The sequence below is a fragment of the Vulpes lagopus genome, chromosome 3 (genome assembly GCF_018345385.1).
Source record: "Vulpes lagopus strain Blue_001 chromosome 3, ASM1834538v1, whole genome shotgun sequence".
NCBI lineage: Eukaryota > Metazoa > Chordata > Mammalia > Carnivora > Canidae > Vulpes > Vulpes lagopus.
The window spans coordinates 54390875-54416160 of record NC_054826.1 but is presented as its reverse complement, the minus strand read 5'-3'; the positions used below and the strand labels follow the sequence as shown (position 1 = coordinate 54416160).

Sequence of the window (25286 nt, the reverse complement as noted above, 5' to 3'; positions counted from 1 at the left end):
AGACTCATAGCACTTTTGCTGAAGTACTAAGGTTTTAAAATCTGTAAACAGTAGGATATAATTAAATGCAAATGCAGGGCCACATTTAAAAATCAATCTTCTATAATTAATTAGTAATTTAAAATATTCTGGTAAATGATACTTAAATGGCAGAGAATCATCCTAGCTCTGAGTGATAAAGTCGCCTGCTGAAGATGCGCCATGTTGGAGTAAGAAATATTTGCATATATCGTGTGGGACAACAGAACACGGAGATTACTTAATTTTCCTTTGCTATAAACGTATTTAAAAAAACACAGTCTTTAGACTCAAATTGCAGGAGCAAAGTCACTCACTGCAGCGAGGTCTGAGAAGCAATTGATTCGAAGCCAGGAGCTAACCCAGGTTGTGCCTCTAGTAAGGATTAAAGTGGCCTCCGGCCACACTCCTTGCCCGGGAAGCCAGCGTGGGTGGGGGCAAGGAGGGAGATGGGGAGCAGCCTTCCACCTCTGTCCCTTTTTTCCACCCGTTCCTCGCAATCTGGATGACAGGCTGCTCCCCTCCCGGTGTCTTCGCCATCCCTTTGCCACAATAGGAGATCACTGATCGCTGTCTAGCTGCAGAGGTAACAGCCACCTGCTGCGCCATCACTCGGCAACTGCCATGCCTTTTCCAACGTTGCAAGGCCTTCCCCAGACTGCTCTGCCTCCAGTAACGTCTTCATCTGGTGCGTGTGTGCGTGCATATGTGTATGCAGGCCTGCACAGGCCAGGGTGGGGTGGAGTCTCTGTTAGGCTGTGCTCATCTGGGGGTCTGCTTGTACCAGCCATGTGGCTAGTTAGCAGTATGACTGTGCCAACCTGTGTCCATGTGCAGCCTCCAGTAACGCCTTCATCCAGTGCGTGTGTGCATGTGTGCATGTGTGTGTGTGCATGCACATGTGTGTGCACGTCTGCACAGGCCAGGTGGGTCTCTGTTAGGCTGTGCTCATCTGGGGGTCTGCTTGTACCAGCCATGTGGCTAGTTAGCAGTATGACTGTGCCAACCTATGTCCATGTGCATGTACGTGCGTGTGTGTGCACGTGCGTGTCCAGCCTCCCATGCTGGCCTGCACTGCTGCTGATGGTCAGTCGTCCCCCAAGACACCTACTCTTCTGCACACTGCTCTCCCCTACCCTGTGCCAAAGCTGGGCCTGGGAATGTCCCCCCACGGAAGCAGCCACTCCCATTTGCTGACCCGCCCACGCTGCAGGCAGGGTTCTTAAGCAAATGCAAGCCTTCCCAAGATCACAAGGTTTACGACCAAAGCCACTGCTGACAGGCTGGCCAAGGACTTGAAGACAAGCTGAAAAGGCAACCGAGGCACACACACCAGAAGACCTAGCTTCGAGCCCTTCCTATGGGAAGTGAGAAACATAAAATATCCTTGCATTTATTCCCTCAGCAGCCTCATGCTGCTCTTGGAAGATACAAAGGCGGACCCCACCCAGTCCCTGTCCACGAGGGGCTCGCTTTCTTGTAGGGCGGAGAGGCTGCCCAGGATCTGCGGGCTGCCCAGGGCTGGACGGTGCCCGGGCTGCAGGCCCTGGCAGGCTGCTCCGTCTGCCGCAAGAACTAGGAGCAAGGAGAGGCCAGTGGTCTCCAGACAGCACATAAATGTTTCAAATAGTCCAAGTTTTCTACTCTTTCCAGCAAAACAAAAGAGACAGGGAGGGAAAGGAGAGGAAACACAAAGGAAAGAGGAAGGCCTACGTCCAACTAGTGACAGGGGCACAGAAATGACAACTGAGTCCTGGGGCACCCCCACCACGCCCAGAGGAGGACTCAGCGGATGAGAGACCTGGGGCGTGCCCTCGCGGTCACCCACTGGGAATGCCCCGTGGGACGACGGGGGTGGTGTGTCGCCACAATATGTGACGTCAAGTCAGGTCCCCAGGGGGACACGCCACCTCTGTGTCCCCACCCCGTACTTGATATGGTTCCTGGTCTGCAGGAGGCACCCAGTCTGCACTAAACGGGTGAGTGTTTAGGTGGGTGGATGGGTGGCTGGATGAAGGACAGATCGATGGGTGGATGCACAGATGGACACATGGACAGATGGATGGATGGAATACCCTCCAGGAAGATGAGACGAAGCCCAGAGCCAAAACTGCGCATGCACTGGAGGTCTCTCCATCACATCTGGCCTGAAGAAGACGGACCAGTACGATACCCTAACCCCCCCCAGCACTGGGGCAGCGGTTGGAGAGTGTACTGCAGGCTGTTAGCCTCGAGACCCCAAAGGGGCCCCAAGAACAAACTGGTCCTGAGGCTCAGGCTCTCCCCGCTGGATTAGGGACCCCCTCCTGCTGATGCCCCAGCCTCAGCCCCAGCCACTCCCCACCCAGTACACCCAGCACTGCAACCGCCTGACTCAGGGGTCCCTGAATACATGGGGCTCTCCAGACCCCTGCCCTCAGCCCCCACCTTGGCTATAGGGTTGATGAAGGGTCATTCCTGTAGACCCAGCCCCAGTGTCGCCCACTCCAGGAAGCATCACTAACCCCTGGCCAGAGGGCATCGCTCCATCCTTGGCCCAGAGGCCCCGCTTATCCGTTCATGGTCTAGAGGCAAACCAAGGCCCAGCTGAGGATAGAAGAGGCCCAACTCCCTTCCCAGTTGGGGTGATTAAAAGGTGCCACCTAGCCTCAGCAGCACCCAAGGGCATTGCACGGGGGGCTCCAGGTCCAGCACCAGGACAGGGTGCTGTCCATGCTGAGCCAGTCTCCCCAAGGGGAGCTTTTTAAAGATAATGCACTCACGAGGCGCTTGTTTAGACAATGAAGAAAAGCTCTCGGGTCAGGGCCTGTGGATTCAGTGGAAGGTAAGGGGGTCTTGAGGTGGGGCTGTTGTCTGAGCCTGCGTGTCGCCCACCCCAAGCCTCAGCCACTACCGAGGCCAGGCTCCCCAGGGCCCCCAGCCGGGACAGCCCCCTCCAAAGTAAGGGGACCACAGAGAGGCTGCAGCGGGGGCCTGCACCCCAGCCTGGACAGAGGAGCAGCTCCCAGCACAGCGTGGCACCTCCCGGGCAGCCAAGTCCGTGTCAGACGCAAGGTGCACTGACGACAGTGAAGCGCCAGCCTTCCCAACAGACTCACCCGTGACAAAATGTAGGAAGATCCAAGCAGTACCGTCTTGGTCCCTCCTCCCACTGCCGGGCCAGGGGGCTGGGGGCCGAGGGGACAAGGGGGCCGGGGGGCCAGGGGCCAGGGGAAGGTACAGCAGGAGGACCACACCCCCTGCCCCACCGTAGCTCACGCACACCCATCCTGAGTGGGGACAAAGCCACCTGTCCCCAACATCGTGGGGCCCTGAGGCCATTTACTGGCCCATAACAGTGTTTTGAGTTTCATAAAATTGAGGACATGTCATGGCAGCAGATCAGCTCCGTGTCCTTGTCACAGCCAAGGAGAGGTCGGTGCATCAGCTGGAAAAGCCCAAGCAGTGCCGCCAGGCAGTGAGTGAAGGCTTTGTGCTGGGACGGCCTGGCCGGGTCCCTCCCAGGAACCTTCTGGGCCAACCAGCCACACGGGCCCCACTCCCCTCGGAATCCCCTATGCACTCAGTATACACACTGGAACTTGTACCCGGGGGCCCTGCCAAGGACCGGAGACTCTTCGGGCACAAGCACCCAGGGGTCCTGGGAAGGACTGAGACCCTTCAGGCACAAGCACCCAGGGCCCCTGGGAAGGACCGAGACTCTTCGGGCATAAGCACCCAGGGGCCCCTACCAAGGACTGAGACTCTTTGGGCACAAGCACTTAAGGGCCCTGCCAAGGACCGAGACCTTTCAGGCACAAGCACCCGGGGGCCCTGCCAAGGACCAAGACTCTTCGGGCACAAGCACCCAGGGCCCCTGCCAAGGACCAAGACTCTTCGGGCACAAGTACCCGGGGCCCCTGCCAAGGACCAAGACTCTTCGGGCACAAGCACCCGGGGCCCCTGCCAAGGACCAAGACTCTTCGGGCACAAGCACCCGGGGCCCCTGCCAAGGACCAAGACTCTTCCAGCACAAGCACCTGGGGTGCCTGGGAAGGACCAAGACTCTTCAGGCACAAGCACCCGGGGTCCCTGCCAGACCTGGGATGGAGGCAGCTCCACGTGCTCCACATGGGGCGGCACAGCCACGTTGTTCCTGGTGCCATCCTCACAGCGACAGGGCGGCAGGGACCCCAGGAGGCAGGGACCCCACAGTGGGTCACACCCGGCTTGGATGCCGCTCTACCCCCTGGTGGCTACTTGCCTGACCTGAGGCAACATTTCCCCTCCTCCGCCTCAGCTGCCTCATTTGCAGAGCGTGAGAATCAGGGCGAGCGCACCAGGCACCAGAACCACGGTGGGCGTGCAGGAAACAGAGCCTCCCCTCCCCCCCCACCCAGGACCCTGACCAGCTGCAGCTGAAGGCAACAAAGCCCGCGCGCCACCACCACACTCCCCCCGCGCCCACCATCTCCGGCCCCAACTCCCAGGGCGTCCCTGTTACCCCAACATTAAGAGGAGCCGCTCGTGAGGCACCGCGAGCCCTGCACCCCTTTGCAAACGCAGTTGCTGGGGGCAGCGGGGAGACCAAACCCGCAACAGGCCACAGCCTGGCCAGGCGTTTCCAACGCTGCAGGAGTTTGCATAGCGAACCACCTGTAAATAGCATCCTCAGGCCAGTCCGGCCTCCGCGTCAAGTCCCTGCAGGGCCTAGAGACCGAGCAAGGGCTGGGGTCGTGCGGGAGGGACAACGGATGTGATGAGAGAGGACCTGCGTTTCCTGAGAAGCCCCAAGTGCTTGCCCGGGGCCCTGGTCTCCTCCACCCCTACTTGACAGACCGGGGCCACCGGCCAATGGCGCCAAGTTAAGTGTCCGAATCTCAAGCTCTCCAGCAGCAGGCCCTGTGCTGGCTCCCGATGCATGAGGCAGCGTTTTGAGTAACAATTAATTAGAGGGAGAAGCGGAATAAGCAACCAAAGGACATCAAGTAGAATCAGTATATCCCAGGCATGCCATGCACCCCAGCCCGTCCGCCCCACAGCCGACCCGAGCCAGAGAGGGACCTGCCAGCGCCAGCTCATCACCCTCCTGCCGTCAGACCCGCAGGCTGGCCCCGTGAGCCAGCTCCCAGAGCGCTGCCGGCCTTCTCTTCTCCAAGTTACGGGAACGCCCGTTACACTGCAGGGCCCTGTCTTCCTTGGAAGGCCCTGACTTCTAACAAAGGGATTTAATAAATAAATAAATAAATAAATCCCTCATCAGCTCAGGTACCAAAAACACAAGCCCGCGCACCAAGTATCATCCGGTGACGTGCGACCGACACCTCCTCCAGGGGCTGACAAATACCCAGCAGGGCTGCCTACCTCTGCGGGAAGCCGGGGGTTTACTGTAGCCCTAGAGGCTCACACCCACTAACAAAGAGGGGAAATTAAAACAACAACGATGCAAACAGCTGCCTGAGTTTTGCCTCCAGAATCTCTGGCAGGGACTGAGCCTCTTGGAGTCCAGGTCGGCCTGTGGTCACCTGCTAGGGAGCAGGCAGGGGCCAGGCTGTGCTGGGGATCTAACTCTGTGCGCCTGCGCCACTGCCCCAGCACCTGGGAGTCCCCACGGGCCGCCAGCCACCACGGTGCCGGGCAGACGCGCCTGCAGCCCTGCGCCCTGCCACCTACCTCGTTGATGAAGGAGTGGGCCCCCTGCGGGCTGAGCAGCAGGATGGCGCGGCGCAGCGTGTCCCGGTAGCGGTTCAGTTCCTCCGTCTTCATGGTGGTGAAGAGGCTGGTGAACACGTGGCTAATGTTCTTGTCCACCTTTTGTAAGGACACGTCCAGGCCCAGCCGCGAGGCCTGATCCAGAAAGCCTTGGAGCCCACGGATATCTGAGCAGGAAGGGGAGGAAAGAATGACCTTTGAGCAGGAAGGCTCTAACCCCGATGCGCCCCCCCTGGCCCCCCGGATACAGACCATGGCCAGACGCTGGGGCGCACGCGTGCCTCAGGGGCCACCCCGCGGAGGCTGGATGACAGGGGCGGCTCTCTCGGGCCCCATGTCCAGCCCCGGGTAAGGGGCTCCCACTGCGAGGGGCGTGCTGTACCCAAGAGCCCTTTATGACGACCTCCCCGTCCGTCCCGCGGCTCCCACACAATGGGAGTGGAGGCCCAACAGCTGTGTCCTGGGGGCCACGTGCGGTGGCGGCCCAGGCCCCCTGCACCCGCTCTGTGCGCTCGGCTCCAGTGCCTTGACCTTCGGCCGCCAGCTAAGACCCGCCGCCCACCCGGCTGTGGCCACCCCAGCCTTGGCCCTGCTCCAAGCCGGTGGCTGAACATCCCACCCTCACCCTCTGGCCCTGAGGCTCGGGACCCCAGCCTGTTCCAGGACCTGATGTCCCCGCATGGCTCTGCCCAAATCCAACCCAAACTTCACATCCTGACGGGTCCACGGGGCACCTGGGAGCCAGGCTGCCCTCTCCTCTGTGGCCACCGAGAGGCAGGGGAGGAGGCCAGGGCTGGAAGGGAGCCAGTTACTAGGGCCTGGCCCGTCACGTACACGAGCGCCCAGGGCCCAAATCTCCTCTGCCCCCTACATGGGCCACCTCTGTCCTCCACAGAAAGAACCCCCGACTGGAGCCAACTCTGGGGCCAGCAGGACGCCCGGTCCCGATGACGTCACAGAGCCTCTGTGCGGCTGCAGATCCGGCCTCCCAGGCTCCGATGAGCCAAAGAGCCCTGCTCCTGCCCCAGCCGACGTGAGCTGCGCTTCTGTCCCACGCAGCCCCGAGTCCCAACCCCGAGGCCACTTTTCCAAAGCCTGGGCTGTTCTGTCGTGGCCATGTGTGCTGCGGCCCCAAGGGCAAGCCCACAGCTAAGCAGCCCCCCCGAGGTACACCCTGGGCCCGCCTGGGTCACCCGCGCAGCTCTCTCCCAGCACCTGCGGTGCCCATGGGCCGCCCCAGGCTCACCCGGGGCCCATCCAGTCACCCAAAATCAAATGCACGGTAGGGAACGGCGCCTGCCCACCCCGACTGCCTTCCCCAGCCTGGCCTGCTCCCCGACTCACTCCGGGCCCCCACACCACTGCCGCAGCACATCCTCAGTGCCCATCTTGCCAGGATGAACCCCCAGCGGTAAGCCTCGTTCCGGCGGCGCGGATGTAACCAGGGTGGCCCGGAATACCCAACACGGCGCCGGGGAGGAGACCGAGCGCGTGGCAGTCGTGACCAGGTGCCGGGCTCCCTTCCTCCCACCCGGACAGGCCCTGAGCACCGCCATGCCTCGGTTTGCTCACCTATAAACCGGGGCCAGAACTCTGTGACTCCCGCTTTCACGAGACTAAGGAGAACCAGGATTCCTGAAGGGCCCACCTGCTTGCGTCTGGGGCCAGGACGCAGGAGGCACAGCCAAGTGCCCAGGGGCTCACGCACCTCCCTAGGGACAGCAACGGCATCCCTGACACCCAGGCCTGGGGCAGCTGGACTCAAGTGCAGCCCTGACCTTGGCCAGCTGCACCCATCAGCGGCCTGGCCCCGGAGCCGCTTGCCCGGCAACACGTCGGGGCCTCTGCTGCCCTGTCCACTGGGCCAGACAGGGGAACCGAGCCAGCCGGCGGGACAGCAGGACGGGCTCTCTTCACCAAGCCCCCAAAACAGCTGCAAAGTAGGTCCTGCCCCACGCCAGGGGCTCCCGACACACCAGGGCTGTCCATGCCCCTTGGATTCCAGAGGGCCGTGCGACCCCCACAGCCTGCCGGGTCCCCCAAGCCTCTTGAAAGGCTAGGAGGTTCTTCAGAGTGCCCTCGCCCAACAGAGGGGGTGGCGGGGCGGCGTGCACAGGGGGCTCAGGGGACAGAAGTGCCCGGGGGGGGGTACCCCGAAGGCCTCAGAGCTGGTGTCAAGCCCGCCGCTCCCTGTCCTGAGCATGGCACACCTCGGACGTCTCACCACCGGGCAGACCCAGGCCAGCAGCGCTCCTCTGCTGGGCACGCGGAGCCTCCCCTCCGGGCCCGGGATGGGCTTGCCCTCCCCTGGATGCCAGGGCAGCGGCCGCTAGCCACAGGTGCGTATTCAAGTCTGAACTTCCATTCACGGAAATTCAATAAGACTGTACGTCCGTTCCCATCCCCGGGCGCACGGGCCACATTTTACGTCCTCGACCGCCATGTCTGGTGAGCGGCTCCACCCTGGGCGGTGCATCACGGCACGTACGATGGGCTCTGGTGCACAGCGCTGCCCAGAGTGCTGTAGGGACGCCCCCAATTCTGGGGTGTGGTGACCGCCTCCCCGCTCTCCCGCCTCTGGCCTGTCCCTCCGAAGGCCCTCGAGCTCCTCCTCTGGGACACACGACCTCCCTGGACCTATGACACGGCTGTGACTTGGCATAAGCAGAGGCCCCAGGCTGTCCTGCTGAAGGGACGAGCTACACCAGCGAGCCTAGAGCAGATCTACGGCCCTAGAGGGGAGGGGAGGGGAGGGGAGGGGAAGGAGGAGGAGGAGGAGGAGGAGGAGGAGGAGGAGGAGGAGGAGGAGGTGGAGGAGGAGGAGGTGGAGGAGGAGGAGAAGGAGGAGAAGGAGAAGGAGAAGGAGAAGGAGAGGGAAGGGGGAAAGAAGCCACCGCCGCACACAGCTGTCCCGTGGTGCTGCCCACAAGGGGCTGAGCGTCAGCCGGTCGGGCCAAGGCCCTGGTGGCCTCTGCAGCACCCCCCGCTTCTCCAGCCCCCCACTTCCCCATGGTCCTCCCTATCCCTCGGCCGGGAGCTCACCCGATCTGAGCACAGCTGGCAACCCAGTGGCCGCCGACCGGGCCCAGCCTCCCGAGACCTCATCTGCCAGCGGCCCCTCTCCGGCTCCAGTGAGGCCACAGCGAGTCTCTGCAGCGGCCGGGCCCAGCCACGTCGGCGGGCACGCTGGCTGTCCCCCGGGGGAGCGTGTGCACAGCGAGGACCCCCGCATGGCCGTGCGGGCACACCCGTGGGCCCAGGCAGCTGGTGGGGCTCCAGGGACCACACACAAGGGGCCAGCGTGGCCGGTCCCCCAGCTGCGACACAGGTCCCCTCAGCCCAACATCTACGGTCTTTGGAGCTCTACCGCTGTTGGGGGGTGGGGGGGCAGAGAACCACCTGGAGCGCAGGCCACCTCAGCGGCCGTCCTGCTCTCCCCCGGGCACGGGGCCAAGGAAGCCCCCACCTCCAACGCAGTCCCTTCCCCCTCCCAGGCCTGATGTGCAGCGGCCTCCGCCCCCCTCGCCCCAGAGATACCCTCCGCTGCTCCCCAGGAAGGGGTTTCTCCAAGAAGACGGCCTAGGGCCACGGCTGAGGCTGTTCCTACGGGCCGCGGAGGGGGCGGGCCAGGCGCCTGCTGGCCCCCACGGAGCCTGGGCCTCCCCAGGCTGTCGCCTGCAAGCGTGCCGTGCACACTGGCCAACCCCCCAGCCAGACCTGTGCCCACCAAAGGGACCACACGCCAGCCCACTCAGGATGGGCAGGGGGCGGCCGGCAGCCCAGGCTCCCAAGGACTGCAAGGGGAGGCAGCAAAGGGCATCTCCCGGGGACAGGCGTCCTGCGCCCCAGAGGGAGGGACTGCTGGGGGAGCGTGGGTGGGTCCCCGTGAGGCCTCCACGCCAAGGTTCCCAGCCTCCCACCCACCCTTGGGCTCTGGAGGGACCTGCTTGCCCGGAGCCTTGCTAGCACCCAAACCGGACCCAGCCTCCCTCTTTTCTCCTCCGTTCACGGAGAGCTTCCTCCAGGCCGGGGCCGCCCGGGGCTCGGGGCTCACGTCTCGGGGCCGGGGAACAGACCAGAACAATCACCACGTTAACAGATAATTTCCAACAGCGTAGAGCCCGAAGAACGGAGATGTTGGGCTGCAGGAACCAGCGTCCCTGAGAAGGAGCCAGCTCTGGAAACCTCAGGGGAGGACACCAGGACACCGCCGACGGCAGGAACGGTACGTGGAAAGTTCCAGAATGAGGCATCTGGGTCACAGAGGGAAGGAGGCCTTGCTCACTCCCACAATGGGGACCACGCAGCCTGGACCGCGGGGCCACGAGGGAAGGAAGCGGGGTCCCCGGGGAGCACCCACCACAGCAGAGGAGTGAAGGACACAGTCCCGAGCGCCCGGGCCTCCTGCCCCCACCGCCCGGCCCCTGACTCTGGGCCCCTGCACCCCCGGCACCCCTCAGCCCTCCGCTCCCTGCCACGGCCACCCACACCGCCTGCGCTGGAGCTCACACCAGCTGTCCACGCACGCGTCAGCCTCTCCATCACTGCTCATTGGCGCTCGCCAATTCCAGCCGGGACCACCATCCTTGAAGGGCCCTCGCCCTGGGCGGCCGCATGGTCCTGGAAGCTCCTTCTGCTCCCACTTCCCGGGACCACACCCCTGCTCCCGCTCCCGTTCCTCCTCTCATCTCCACGACCCCTTCCCGGGCCCCCCTGGGCCTCCTGTCAGAGATTCCTGCGACGTCCCCAGACCCCGGGGTCCTCCCCTCCGATGCCTCCAGCCGGGATAGCTTCCAAGCTCCTGTCTGATCACCACAGAGCCCTCCTCTAAGACTTTCCATAAAAAGCACGGGTTTATTTTCAAGTTGCAGAGAGAGACGCCTAGGTGGCTCAGCGGTCGTGACCCTGGGGTCCCGGGATTGAGTCCCGCATTGGGCTCCCCGCAGGGAGCCTGCTTCTCCCTCTGCCTGGGTCTCTGCCTCTCTCTCTGTGTGTCTCATGAATAAGTAAATAAATCTTTAAAAAAAAATAAAGTTGCAGAGAAATTAACATCTTCAAGACCATCAATGGATTACAAACAAAATGCCCACATTGTGGGGCCGAGGTGTCTGCTATGTGTTGCATAAGGGACCGCGTGGCCCTGGGGGCTTGTCTGTTCTGCTTTTGTATCACCACCAGCAGCACCACCACCAGCACCACCAGCACCAGCAGCAGCACCACCACCACCACCAGCATCACCAGCACCAGCACCACCACCACCAGCACCACCAGCATCAGCACCACCACCACCAGCACCACCACCAGCACTACCAGTAGCAGAAACCATGCACTTAAATACCAGAAGCAGAAGCTCTCTGACCTTCCCTACATACTCGCCCCCCACACACACCCCACACACATGCACACGCCGTCCCACACACTCACACCCCATGCACATGCCCCTCGGTACACCTTCACCCGGATGCTCCCAAGCTGAAGCGTACGCCCGCCGGCCTGCACCACGACCGAGCTGGAGTCAGGCCTCCCTGAGCCGTCACAGGTTCAGGACTCATAGACACGGGAAGCAGGAGCGAGGCCTCTCCTCGCTCTAACCCCGGGCTCAGGGCCCGGCACACGGTCAGGACAGCAGAGGTTTGCGGAGTCAAACTGAACTGAAGCCAGAGCCAGCCTGACGTCCAGCAACCACGCAAAGCTGCACGGTGGGCGGAAGCACGGCCCTTCCAGCCCGAGAGCTCAAACAGGCCAAAGTCGCTTCCAAGTCTGAGCTCGTGGCTGTTACTACCCACCACTCCTGGGAAAAAAACAGATAGTCTGTGGGTATTTTAAATCCTGTCTTTCTGAAAAGTAATTGAAATGAAAGGACGCATTTCACGTTGCTTTTCCAACTATTTTCAATTTCCGAGAAAGGCGCCGGCACCGCGTGGACGTCCAAAGGGCACGTCGCCATCCCCAGTGCACGCGGGCGTACACACGGCCGCCACCTCACACGCAGAAGCTCGCAGCTCAGGCCTTAGGGCCGGGAGCACATGGTCCACCAGCTGAGACACAGCCTTGACTTCTCTGAAAACGTCTTTCTTACCTGGGCCCAGATACAGGTCTCAGTTTCTCTGAAGGTTCAGTTCAGGTTCATCCCCATTCATGTTCACTCCCAAGACCCCCCCGCCCAGCTCCTCTCCTCTCGGTTGCCCAGAAACCACTGTGCTTGTCCCAGGCCCCGGAGGGCTCAGGAAGGGCCCCGACAAGGCTGGGTCTTCAGGTGAGGAGGGGCCAGCAGGGCCCAGAGGACAGACCCAAAGGCTCCCATCAAAACCAGCTCCCCCTCCTTTGCCCCCCCCCCCCCCCCGCCGTCCACTGGGGTCTGCGGGCCATGCGCTCTCTGCTTCACCACCCTCCCCCCTCCCCCCCACCCTGAGTCCTTGCTCCCCTCTCTCTCCCCCTTCACCACCCTAAATCCTTCCTCCCCTCCCCCCTCCCCCTTCCCCCCACCCTGCACCCTTTCTCCCTCCCTCCCCCTGCCCCCTTGCCACCCTGCATCCTTGCTCCCCTCCTTCCCTCCCTCCCCTCCCCTCCCCGCCACCCTGCAAGCTTCCTTTCTTCCTTCCTTTCCTCCTCAAGTATTTCCTGAGCCATTCTGGGCCAGGCCAGAGGCTGGCTCCCGGAGCAGCTGCATTTGAAGACTTCACAGCCCCACCCGCAAGGAGCATTGAGTCCTGAGCTAAGACTGAGCCTGAAGCAGAACGCAGCTCCCCTTCCTCCACGTGCAGCGCATCTCCGACGTGCCACAATGCCTTCTGTTCGCAGACTACATTTCATGGATGAATTAATTCATTGCAGTCAATGTAGGCGTGACTTAAAAAATATATATGTATATCTCTCCCCGGGAGTCAGGTGGACACAAAGCAGGCCCTCAAGGGTTCAGCAAGAAGAGGAGGGGACCCCCAGCGTCCAGGCAGGGGCCTGCTTCAGGAGGGCACGAGGACAGGCCCCGGCAGCAGATGGCAACTACTCCATGTCCTCTTGCTGAGGGCCTGGCGTGGGAGGCGGACCCTACCCCGCCCACGTCCCCACCCGCACCCCTGTCACAGTCTCAGCTGCCCAGACATGAGTCACACCAGGAGTCCTGCAGGGCGACCTCTCACCCTGCCACCCCCAGGAAGCACAGCTTTCTGTGCTGACATGACTTTCATGTTCTATGGTCTGACGCTGTGACCTCCAGGGCCCTGCTGACCCTGAGGGACAACCCCCCCTTGCAGGGTTAGCCAGTCCCTACAGGCAGGAACCCACTCCTTTCAGGGGCCAACCAGCCCCTCCACACCCACCCCGAGCCACCCCCGAGTCAGGCTCTCAGGCCGTGGGTGCTCTAACCACCCCAGAACCAGCACTCGGAGGACCCGGGACAGCGCAGGGCCCTGGAGCCCGCTCAGGGTATTCAAACCTGCTCCTCCTGAACCCATGCGCTCTGTTTCCCTCCCTTCATTGGAGTCAGGGGAAGGGCTCCAGCCCCACATCCCTCCCTCACCCCAGGCGGCCTCCAGGGCAAGGAGGCAGAGGGGGAGGCAGCTGCCAGGACGCTTCCCGGAGCCAGGGAGCAGCAGGGCAGCCTGGGCCGCCTCACAGCCCCTGCTGTCGGGTGCAACTCGGAGCTGACCCCACGTCCCCGGGGGCCTGGACCTCAGCACCTGGAGCACCCAGGAGGTGGGGAAATGGGCGCTCCCGCTCTGGGGGCTCCAGGGCCCGCAGGCCCACTCGATGGACACGGGGAGGCTGGGCTCTCCCTCTGCGGAAATCGCAAAGCACCCAAGTGGCTGAAGGAACCGGTCTGTCCCTGAGGACTCTGACCATCAGATATCCCCCCCCTCGGTTGGGCGCACAACATGGAGGAGCCTCGACCAGGGTTCAGACCCGGCCAGGAAGCCCAGGAGCGTGGACCCCACACGGGGCAACGGGGGCTCTGGCGAAGTCCCCGGGTGCACACACGGGGCAACGGGGGCTCTGGCGAAGTCCCCGGGTGCACAGTGCCCCGTTGCCCCATGTGGGGTCCACGCTCCTGGGTTTCCCGGCCGGGTCTGAACCCTGGTCGAGGCTCCTCCGTGTTGTGCGCCCAACCGAGGGGGGGGATATCTGATGGTCAGAGTCCTCAGGGACAGACCGGTTCCTTCAGCCACTTGGGTGCTTTGCGATTTCCGCAGAGGGAGAGCCCAGCCTCCCCGTGTCCATCGAGTGGGCCTACGGGCCCTGGAGCCCCCAGAGCGGGAGCCAGCCCCTGCCCCCCACCCCACCCCCACTGGGGCCTCACGACCCAGGGCACCCCTGATGGGAACATGCCCATCTCTCACCAAGCTCCATTCCCTTCCATGTGAAAAACAAATAGAAGAGAAAAACATTTTAAATAATCAGGCTGGAAGATCGAGATTAAAAACAATTTAAAATAAACATCTACTCTGGCACTTTGGAAAAAAACATACCACGCTGCATTAAGTGCTTTGAATTAAGTAAATTACACCAAGTAACTAATTTACATAATGATCAAAATTTGCATTTTACACATGTTATGATGAAAATGGGCTTATAAAATAATTCTTCACCAACTTCTGCTCCAACTTAAGTTCTGGCCTTCGGGTAGAAGTCCGTGGCGCTGATCCACTCCTGTCCTTCATGTTCCAGAGCTCTGGCTCCTTCAATATTTTTTTGCTCATCTGGTGGGTCCCTCACTCTTACCGTGATAAACAGTCCCTTTGATTTGCAATCCCCTTCCACCGAGTGGGGCCATATTTTTTTTAAAGATTTATTTATTCATGAGACAGAGAGAGAGAGAGGCAGAGACACAGGCAGAGGGAGAAGCAGGCTCCATGCAGGAAGCCCGATGCAGGACTCGATCCCGGGACCCCGGGGTCATGCCCTGGGCCGAAAGCAGGTGCCAAACCGCTAAGTCACCCAGGGATCCCCGAGGCCATATTTTTAAAGCATCTGTGATAAGCTGATCGTTCTCAGAAGTTTCACAAATAAAGTTAGATGCTCCTGCCATTTCATACTTACAGGGTATTTGGTATTGGTTTTAGCAGTTCTCCTCCAGGATTTGTAGGGCTGGTCTGCAAAGCCCTGCGGTTCTTCAGGATAAGAGATCAGGATAAGGGATAACAGCTTCTTCCCTGGGCCAACAGATGCACCGGAAAGGGAACAAACCCCACTGCGTGCGCAGGAGGCCGAGCACATGGCCCTCGGGACACTGACTGACAGCCCCAGCGGCCGCTCCTCATCTTTGGGACCTGGGAGACAGGCCCAGAGCGGGAACTCGCTCCCTCGGAGCCGTTGGACGATTAGATGCCTCGTGTTCTCTCCCCCCACAGCCTGTGAGGGGGGCATAACCATCCCATTTCACACATGAGCAAACTGAAGCCGGGGGGGGGGGGGTCCCTCTAGCAACACCACACGGCCCACGAGAGCAACAGCTCGCCCTCACGCTTTGAGAAAGTTCTGGATGTTTTCCCGGACTTCTCTCTAACTTGCATCGGCTCCCGAAGCAAATCTAGAGAAACAAATTCCAAGTGTCTACCCAGAAGAGACCCATCTGAATTTTTTTTTCTTTTTTTAAAGATTGTGTTTATTTATTCACAAGGCCCGGAGAGAGAGGCAGAGACCCAGGGAGAGGGAGAAGCAGGCTCCATGCAGAGAGCCCGACGCGGGACTCGATCTCCGGACCCCGGGGTCACGCCCTGGGCCGAAGGCAGATGCTCCACTGCTGAGACCCCCAGGTGCCCCCCGTTTGAATTTCTAAGGGACCCCAAATCCAGTGACTTTGCTTTTTGCTAATGCCACAGAGAAATGACCTCCCCCACGGCAGGGCAGGATGGGGGCCACCCGCGAGGAGGACATGAGGGCACAGGTGACTAGGGCCTGACCTCACGCTGCCTCTTCCGGTCTCCATGACGCCCTGCTGTCGGGCCCAAGGTCGTGCAGCCCAGTTGGGGGGGACTAGGGTTCCAATCTAGGCCTCTTCCCCTACCTTGGCCAAGCAGCCAGCGACACCTGGAAAGGGATGAGGAGGAGGCAGGGCAGGGCCCCCAGCCGCCGCAGAGGCCGACCAAGGCGCCAGACGCACACCTGAGCTGCGCCTGGAGCTCCCGGGAGGCACCAGATGACGCCACGTCCCAGGCAAGTCCCAGGCTCACAACGGCACCGAGACGCCGCTCCAGGTCACCCGCCGGGAGAGGCCACGTCCTCCAAGCCACAGCAGAGCCGGGGCCGCCCCCGCCCCCGCCCAGGCCTTCAGGACAGCTACTCGGGCCCCCGGAGCCCCAGGGAGGCCGCACCGCACGCGGCTCAAGGGCCAGGGCCCAGCTCCCAAGAGGCGGCAGGCCAAGAGGGGATCGCCGCCCGGCTGTTCAGCCACCGTCGGCACCGGTAACGGCGTCACACAGTGAGCCGCAGCGTCTTCATCGATTCCGTGAATTATCGCGCCGAGGAAAAGCCCACCCTCCCAGGAGCCACAGCTCTTCCGGCCTCACGTGGAAGCGGCCCTGGGCCGGGGTCCCCATCTGCAGACCGGCCCGGGGGCTGCTGACCCCACGGCCTCACCGCTGCACCTCGAGCCCAGAGCCCGCCATGGAGGCTGAGACGGGACGGGCGCATGGGATGTGCACGGACCCACGGGAGGGCTCTGGGAAGGGGCGGCCCCTTTCCCACATGGTGTCCGGGGAGCCAGGAAACCCCCAGGAGCAGAACATAGAGGCTGGGCTGCAGCCGGAGCACCGCGGCTATGTGGACGGGAGGGACGAGCGCTCGAGCGCTTGGGGCTGGGACGCGACAGGGTCAGACGCCTGGGAGCCCGGCGGCCACCTGTGGGGGCGGCCCCCCTGCGGGACCCCGGGGCACCCATGGGGCAGCCCAGGGAGCTGCGGGAGCAGGAAGTGCAGGCTGGCCGGCCGGTCAGCTGGGTCCGGGGCCCACGCCCAGAGCCAAGGCCGCCCCTCCTGCCTGCGCACAACACGCCTCGGAGGGCAGCACCCCGGACCCCGCCCCGGGCCCCCCATTCCCCCGAGTCCCGGGAGAGCCTTGCACGGCCCAAGCCACATGGCCCCAGCAGCTGCTGCCCCCACGGGGCCTGTCGAGGCTGTGGTCACCACGCCGAAGGAGCGGGCCCTGGGGTCGGACCCAGGCACGCGTCCTCGGCTCTCGGCATCTCGGGTGCCACCCCCAGGAGACGGGCAGGGGCGCGCGGGCCATGGTGCTCCCGTGAGGAGCAAAGCCACGATGACCAGCAGGCCCCGGGGACGCAGCCCAAGGTGGCGAGGGCCGGCCACGATGCGCCCGCGTCTGCGGCGTCACCACCGTCTCCGCCACCCGGCCCCCCGCTGACCCAGACAGGAAGCCTCTGTGTTCGCGGCTCTCCGCTGACCTCACGACAGACGTTCTTTTACTTGCATGTCTAATTTACATAATTACTCTCTGATATTTACTCAGATTTAATTTGTTTCCTTTGGAACTCGCCTCTGAAGACGCGGTGCCAGCAGAGCCAGGCGAGGGGAGCGGCAGGGCCGTGGATGCCACCGTCTGTGGGCGGGAGCCCGGAGGGCCGCCTCTGCGCCCCGCACCCTGCCCGCTGCGTGGGGGCCTGAGCCACAGGGATGCGCAGGAAGTCCCGCCTGGCAACAGCTCTCGTGCCAGCCCCAGAGGGAGGCGCGGGCGGTCCAGGGGGGCAGGAGCCCCTCGCACGGGGAGGGCCACCAAGGGCGCCAAGCCAGGCGCAGGGCTGAGCTGCAGTTGGCAGCCCTGAGCGCACCGATGGCACCGCTGGGGCCGTCCCGGCTGCAAAGACCAGGCCTGGTCGTGACGCGCGTGATGCTGGACCCCCGGCGGGGCCGACCGCCGGCAGGGCCGACCACACAGGGCAGTGCCGAGGAGCCACGGGCCAGAAGGCAGGCTTTGCTTCTGATCCATTCCTCTGGCAGTTCTCTGGGAGGGGGCACAAGCGGGGGCATGAGTGGGGGCACAAGCCGGGGAGCAGAGGGCCAGCTGAGGCCCCGGCGGGACCCAGAGGAGCCAGGGTCTGGGTGAGAGGCACAGAGCGCACAGGAGGCCTCTGGCTGCAGAGAAGGTGGCCAGGAGATGCCAGGCCAGGAGGGCACCGGGAGGCACACCCAGGTCAAGCCTGCAGGGTTGGGACAGAAGGACAGAAGGACAGAACCACCAGAGGGAGGTGGGAGGGGATGGCAGGAGGCCCGGCCCGGCGACACGGGACACACGGGCCCGGCCTCCGCAGGGTGTACAACCCGCCCGCCCCCCTCCGCCGCACACACATCACACGTGTGCACCTGCACGCCCAGTACCTGCAGGGACGCGTGCACTTGCTCACACACACTCACTTGCACACTCATGCCCTCACGGCCCATGTGCCAGGACCAGCCTGCTGTCAAAGTTTTGACTCCGTGAGCCCCAAGTCGCATGCAGCCACTATCGAGGGAACCGTGCAATCGTATAATTGAACAAATCGCATCACAAACCCGCTGCCGGACACACAAAGCTCCCGGCCCCAGCCCTCCGCCGCATCTCACTAGGATCCCCATGCTCGAGACACCCATACCCGCACCCACGCTCCACCCCAACGCCGGCCGCCCTGTGAGTGTTCCCACCCCAGAAGGCAGCCCAGCCTAAACCAGGGCACCCCGTGTTCTCAGCGGGCTGGTCGTCGCACGCTTACCAGCACGACGCTGCTCACATGCCCGCGCACATGGGCACACAAGCACACACACGGTGCACTCCCCCCTTACACGCGTGCCCGCACTTCAGCTCCAAGTGTGTCGTGGAGAGGGTCAGGAACCACCTCCCACACCCCGGGAACGGAGGGTGAAGAGCAGCACACCCGGCCGGGCATGGGCCCCCAGCCTCCCCAGGCCCAGAAGGGGTCCACGCTGTGCACCCCTTCCTCAACGCGGCCCCGCAGGCAGAGGCTCAGCCCCTCCCTCGGGTGCCGCCCTTTGGTCACAGCAAGCAACACGCTGGGATGATGGGGCTGACGCTGGGATGACGGGGCTGACGGTCAGTGGAAGCCGGGAGCCCTGCGAGGAGGGAAGGCGTGGCCGCACCACCCTGGGGATGCACACAAGCGGCCTAGGGTCTCTGCAGCCCCACACCACCCGCTGCTAATCCTAAAATTAAACCCTTATCTCCACTCATTAAGAGCCAGGATCCACAGGCCTGATAGGCCTGCAAAGCATGGCGGTGGGGACCCCAGCGTGGCCTCCTCAGGGGACCTTCCTCGAGCTGCCGGGCCCCCCAGCTGTGGCTCTGGGGCATCCCTGTGCCCTCTTTGTAACACCATCACCCCCCTGGCCAGTCCTTGTGCACTGTGTCCTGCTGCAGCCGCCAGCACACGGGGCGACACGGACAGAAGGGTCAGCGGGGGCACAGGCCAGTGAGGGACGGCGGGCTGCGGGGCGGACAGCGGGTTTGGGCTTGTGGCTGCCGAGCTCTCCAAGCCGCAGCTCTCCCGGCCAGAGGAGGAGGCTCGCGGAGCCTCAGCAGGGCGCCCGGAGCAACAGGGGTGGCAAGGGAAGGCTCCAGGACACACCGGGCCACAGTCCCCATTGCTGCCACAGCAGCAGATGCCAACACACCCACGTGAGAGCGGGAGTTGGAAAAGTGATGCATGAGCGGGGGAGAAGCAAGCCAGGCAGCCGGCACGGCGCTCACCACTGCAGGAGAGGCCAGGGCAGCAGCACAAGCACTGCCCTCCACGGCTGGCAGGGGGGACAAGCCCGACACCGGGATGCTGGCCCGCGGTCCCAGCAGCAGTGACACCAGGGCCTGGCTCAAGCCTTGTGAGCAGCGCGTGGAGGCCGCAGGGGACAGGAGGGCACAGGTGCGCAGCTTGTACACCACACACGCCCCTATCTTCTGGGAACACCTCCCTGCCCCGGCTCCAAGGAACATGTCCCCTCTCCTGCAGGCCTAGCAGCAGCTGCCACCCACCCCTGCTCCCCACCCAGGCCAGCCCCAAATATCCCGTCCCGACCGTTCACAAGCTAGAACCAAGGGCAGAGCAGCCTGCACTGCAGCGCCAGGGCTCCTCGAGTGAGCCCGAGGGGATGGCTGCTGGGCCCTTGCCAGAGGGAGGAAGCAAGGCTGAGGGCACCGGCCAGCGTGCAGGAGACATGGAGGGAAAAGGGGGGACAGAGCCCTGGCCGGGTGTGTATTTAACAGCTGGCTTAGGGAGCGGTTGGGGCCGACAGGTCTGAGCCATGTAGGGCACCTGGCAGCCGGGAAGCAGAATTTCCTCTTCCCCAGGGAACATTCTGGGCTTAAGGCTTCGCAATGATTGGACGAGGCCCACCCTCCTCGCCTTTATTGGAGGCCAACCGATGATGGTCATTAGCTCTGGCTGCAAGCACCTCCGCGGAGACCTCTAGACTCGTGTCTGAGTAACTGAGTGCCGCGGCCTCGCTCCCGGACACGCAAAACCAACCGTGGCAGGCGCTCAGGAGAGCGTCTCCGCGGAGGCGGCAAGGCTGCCGAAGACTGAGGACGCTTTCCAGGCACGGGCTCCAGGGGGACACGGGCGCCGAGCTGGGAGGCAGGGTGGTGCCCCACGTGGATGGGGAAGGAACCCGGGCAAGGAAAGATGCACGTTTCAGGAAACAGAGAAAGCGATGTGAGGGCAAGGCCCCTGGAGGGAGCCGAGGGGACAAGAGCCAGCAGGTTCTCCATGGGCCACCAGATGACGGGTGACAGCTGAAACCTTCACGAGCAGCCCGGCACGGAAGCAGATGCTGGGCCCCAAATCTGCTCGACACCCCGTAAGGAGATGAGCCAGCCCAGGACTGTGGATAAGGGCACGGAAGAAGCAACGCCATCAGGTCCCACCACTAGCAGCCAGGGCTGTGGACCTTGCTACAGCGAGGAGCGGATGGGGCGGTGCTAGGTGTTGCCTCCTACATCTCGTCCCGGCGCCTAGATGCCCCCACACTGCAGCCAAAGGCTGACCCTCCGCCTTCTCTCCTGCTGAGCTGTAATAAAGGGAAGCCCGCCCCGACGCCCAGTGCCGGCCAGGGAGCCTCTGAGATCTCAGCCAAAGCAGAAGCGCTCAGCACACATCTGAGCAGGACTTCATGTCCTGCAAGCTCCCACTGCGGGACAGCCCAGACACATGGTGGGTCCTTCAAGGAACCCAGCATCCCCGTTTAGAGGCCTCGCAGCAGGGGGATGACCAAGGCCTACCATGCTCAATGCTCTCCTTTCCCTTGAGAGCACAACTGGTGGCCTTCCACCTGCATAAATTCCTCGCACAGATGCCTCCGGGTGAGGACACTTCCCAGTGACCTAGGTCCTCAGGCCACCTCTATTTCCCCAGGAATAAAGCAGGCAAAAAGGCCAGAGAGGAACAGTGAGGCTACCCCAGGATAAGCTGGACTCTGCTCCGTTTATAAATGCTAGTGACAGTGGGCAGTCACTACAGGTGCCCACCGGCGTCCTCTCCATCCTCATCGTGGTGAGCAGGGACATCCGGGGGGCCGCCTGCCACCGATGGGCTCGTGGGGGCGCTGCATCCCGACCATCGGAGCAGCCTTGTCTCAGACTCCCAGCCACACCCACAGCCAGCGGGGTGTCTCCCCCGCAGGGGCGCTGTAGGCCTTGGCGCATGGACCAGAAGAGTCCCGAGGGGCCCATCCAAACCAGGGAGCACCCTTGGGACTTTCTACTACGTCATGTCATACCACGCCCAATGTATCCAGCGAGCTAAAGAAAATACAGCCCCACCAGTCCCCCCGCCGCCAGGTTTGTCCCTGTCCACAAGCATCAAGGGCCTCCTGGTTCCTATGGAGAATAATTCCCGTTCCTTGTCCTGAGCTGAGCTAGAGCATGTTGACCAGAGAAAGGCCTGGCCTTGGGAGTCACACAGCCCCAGACCTCCACCTTGGCTCCACCACCCAGAGAATGAGGTGCCTCCACCCTCTCTGAGCCTCAGTTTCCCTAGAGTCGATCCACTGGTTAAAATAAAAGAGCAGATTACATCATGGGGCTATTGAGTAAAATAAAGTGAAAAACGTTAAGCATATGGTGTTGGTATCCAGCAAATGGCATCATCAAAAATTCCCCGGCCCAGATTCCCACCTCCTGACCCCCCAGAAAGCAGCAGATGTGACTTGCCCCTGCCAGCTTTGACTTTCACGGGCACCCCCAGGCCTGACCTTTCCAAAGTTCCTCTGACCGATAGGACTCTGCGCCAGCCCCTCCTGAAATCACAGAAAGGAGCAACTGCGTGAAGTCTCAGGGATACAAGAAAGATGGGAAACTGTCCGAGCAAAGGCGAAGCAAACAGAAGGGATATGTCTTCCGGTCAGGCTGTGAGCTACAGGAGGACAAGGGATGGGTGATCCTCTGAGAGCCACAGGCCACAGGTGGCCACTGAGCACGTACACGGCTGACCCGATTGAGAAAGGTTGTAAGTATAAAGCAGACACCAGATTTCAAAGGCTTAGAACAAAACAAGGGATATAAACTATTCCGTTAATAATTTTTCCTATTAATTACATGTTAGAACAACAATAATGAACTAAATAAATGCATTGAGCTAAATAAAATATGTTAAATAAATCTCACCTGGATCTTTCTTACTTTCTAAATCTTAAATTATACACGTGGTTCACGTTGTATTTCTGTTAGACGTCATTAGGCCACAACCTTGTCTGCCCCACAGGACGCTGCCTTACTCAGTGTAGCGGGTTGGCCTGCTTGGGAGAGAGGCAGGGTGGCAGCACAATTAAGTCAGCCAGGGTTCAACGCTGCGCTTCAGCCCCTGATGCTGGACACTTGGCTGAATCTCTCTCTGCCCCTGTTCTCCATCCGTAACGTAAAGATAACAAGCAGCGGTAAGCTCATAGGATTCTTAGGAGCATTGAAGGAATTGACACCCACGCAAAGCAGGTAATAAGTATCTTGCATATACTAAGGGCTGAATCCCATCTGTCTCCACCACCAGCACCACCAGCATCACCACCAGCATCACCATCACCACCACCACCAGCACCAGCACCATCATCATCATCATCACCAGCACCAACAGCACCACCACCACCAGCAGCAGCAGCACCACCACCACCACCACCAGCACCACCAACAACAACAACAGCACCACCACCACCAGCACCATCAGCACCATCACCACCACCACCAGCACCACCACCACGAGTAGCACCACCAGCATCACCAGCACCACCAGTACCACCACCAACACCACCACCAGCACCATCACCACCACCAACAGCACCAACACCATCATCACTACCAGCACCATCATCATCACCACCACCACCACCACCACCACCACCAGCATCGCTACCACCAGCACCAACAACAACAACATCAGCACCACCACCACCAACAGCACCACCATCATCACCACTACCATCGCCACCATCATCATCATCACCACCGCCAGCACCATCATCACCACCACCACCACCAGCATCACCACCACCACCACCAGCATCACCACCACCAGCACCACCAGCAGCAGCAGCAGCACCACCACCACCACCACCATGTATGCCAAGGTACACTTGTCCACCCCTACATGAACTTCAATCTCTAAACTAGGATAGTGGGTCTGATTTCAACCTCTAAACTAGGACAGGCTGGGTCTGATTTCCATCCTGAGGGCCCAAGGTAGGTATATATGTTATACTAACTCTTGCTGAAGTCCCTGGCTGAGGGCAAAGACACCCTGTGAACGCCCACTGTGTGCCTAGCCTCATCTCTGTTGAGGAAACTTCTCCAAAGCACACATTCCATCTCAGCCACGCGGAATTCCCAGCTGGGCCCAGATCACCTATCCCGCCCTTCCTCTCCCAGCTGCCATGCCTTCTGCAGGCCAACTGCAGCATGACCACTCTCAAGTTACTCTTTGGGAAAGATGAACAGTGTACACAACCATGCCACCGAAAAGAAAGAAGGGAAGAAGGAGGCATGGTCCACAAAGGGTCTGAAGGCTGAGTGGCCAGGAGCCAAGCACCTGCTAGGCGTCACCATTCTCCAGCCCAAGGACCTGCCCACAGCTCTGAGAGAGGCTCAGCAGCAGCAACCTCCAGCACTACAGGGAGAAGAAAGCCATCCACGTGCATTGAGGGCCTGCCTTGTGCCAGGAACCAGGAACTCTCTACCCATTTAGCCCTCAAAACGATCCTTCCAGCTGGGAATAAGCACCCTCGTTTTTTAGATCAGTAACCTGAGGCTCACAGAGGTAAGGTGACCTGCCCAGGGTCACACGGGGCGTAAGCAGGGAAGCAAGGCGTGGGATTTAGGGGAGCCCAGCTCCTAAGCTGTCGTCTTAGAATCATGTAGCCTACTGTCAAGTACACACTCACACACTGGGGCCGAAAGCCTTCATCCGTCTTTCGACATCTGTTTGGAAGTTCCTCCCAATGCTCGAGAACCAGGGAGTTCTTGTTAAGAAGCGTTTGCCCAGCTGGCTCTCAGGAAAGCTGTGCATCCATCACGGGCTTCCCACTTCTCTGCTGTCACTACCAGCACCGACAGTCTGAGTGTGTGAAACCTGAGAAAGGCTGCAGCCACGTGAGAGCCCCCTTCCCCTGGCCACGTGACCCAGTCCCCCAGAGAACCCGCTGTGAGCCACACTCTGCAGTCAGAGATGGCAAGAGAAAATAAGCTGATACACCAAGGAAGGTCAGAAAAGAGAAACAAATGTTGGGCCACCGTCTGACATCCTAGCACAATCAGGTGGCTCAGGGGGTGTGGGGATTCCTATGCTGGGGCTTCTGAAGCCTTATGGGGTGGGTGGCCTAAGAGGAGAGGAGGGACACGAGCAGAGGGGATGGCCTGAGAAGCTGGATCAGGACAGGCAGAGCCATGGGAAGGGACAGCATCTGTGAAAATCTTACTACGCCCGGGGTGCAGATGTGGGGGCAAATGGTGACACATGTCCCCCCCACTGAGCATCCCCGGTTCCCGGGAGAAATGTCGCAAGCCCATGACACACGTGAGAGCACCAAGGCTCAGACCGTGCACTGAGCCAGGAAAGAAGCTCTCCGGCGGAGGCCGTCCCAGAGCACGGCTACTGGGGTGCTCTCCCGCAGGGCCCGTGTTCGCATGGGCCGGGAGGCGCCTGCCCAAAGGCACCCCAGGCTTCTCAGCGCGTCCGCCACTCCCGGCAGGGCGCTTGGCGAAGGAGGCAGGGATGGATGACCCGCTGGTCGACCTGCCCACGAGGCCTGCGAGCAGGTGCCGGTGGTCCTGAAGGCAGCGGCTCGTGGAGAGGGCGGGCGGAGGGGCTCATGATGACATCTCCATCCCCTCGGAAACCAAAGAGAAAATGAAACAAATTACAGCCTGCGCCTCCCTGCTAAAACCGGATCAATAGAGAAGGCAGAAAAACAAGACTGCTTTATTTTCTACCAACTTCCAATTGTCACACTCTGTTCACGGGAGGAAAACGCGGGCGGGCGCACGGGGTGCCTCGCCGTGTTCTGGGGACGGCGAGGCCGGGCCTGGACGTGTCCCGGGGGCATTAGGAACGTTTCTAACTGAAACCACAGGTAAACGGGTGTGTTGTGGGGCTGGAGCTG

General features: G+C 61.7%; 1 protein-coding gene across 3 annotated transcripts in view; it reads right to left on the bottom strand.

Moving 5' to 3' along the window:
• Positions 1-25286, bottom strand: part of GRID1 (glutamate ionotropic receptor delta type subunit 1) — a 638733-nt gene that overhangs the window by 445963 nt on the left and 167484 nt on the right. For all 3 annotated transcript variants that reach the window (XM_041750337.1, XM_041750339.1, XM_041750338.1), the window contains exon 4: positions 5671-5876. In XM_041750337.1, coding sequence (XP_041606271.1) covers positions 5671-5876 — 206 coding nt within the window. The remainder of the gene's footprint in view (positions 1-5670; positions 5877-25286) is intronic.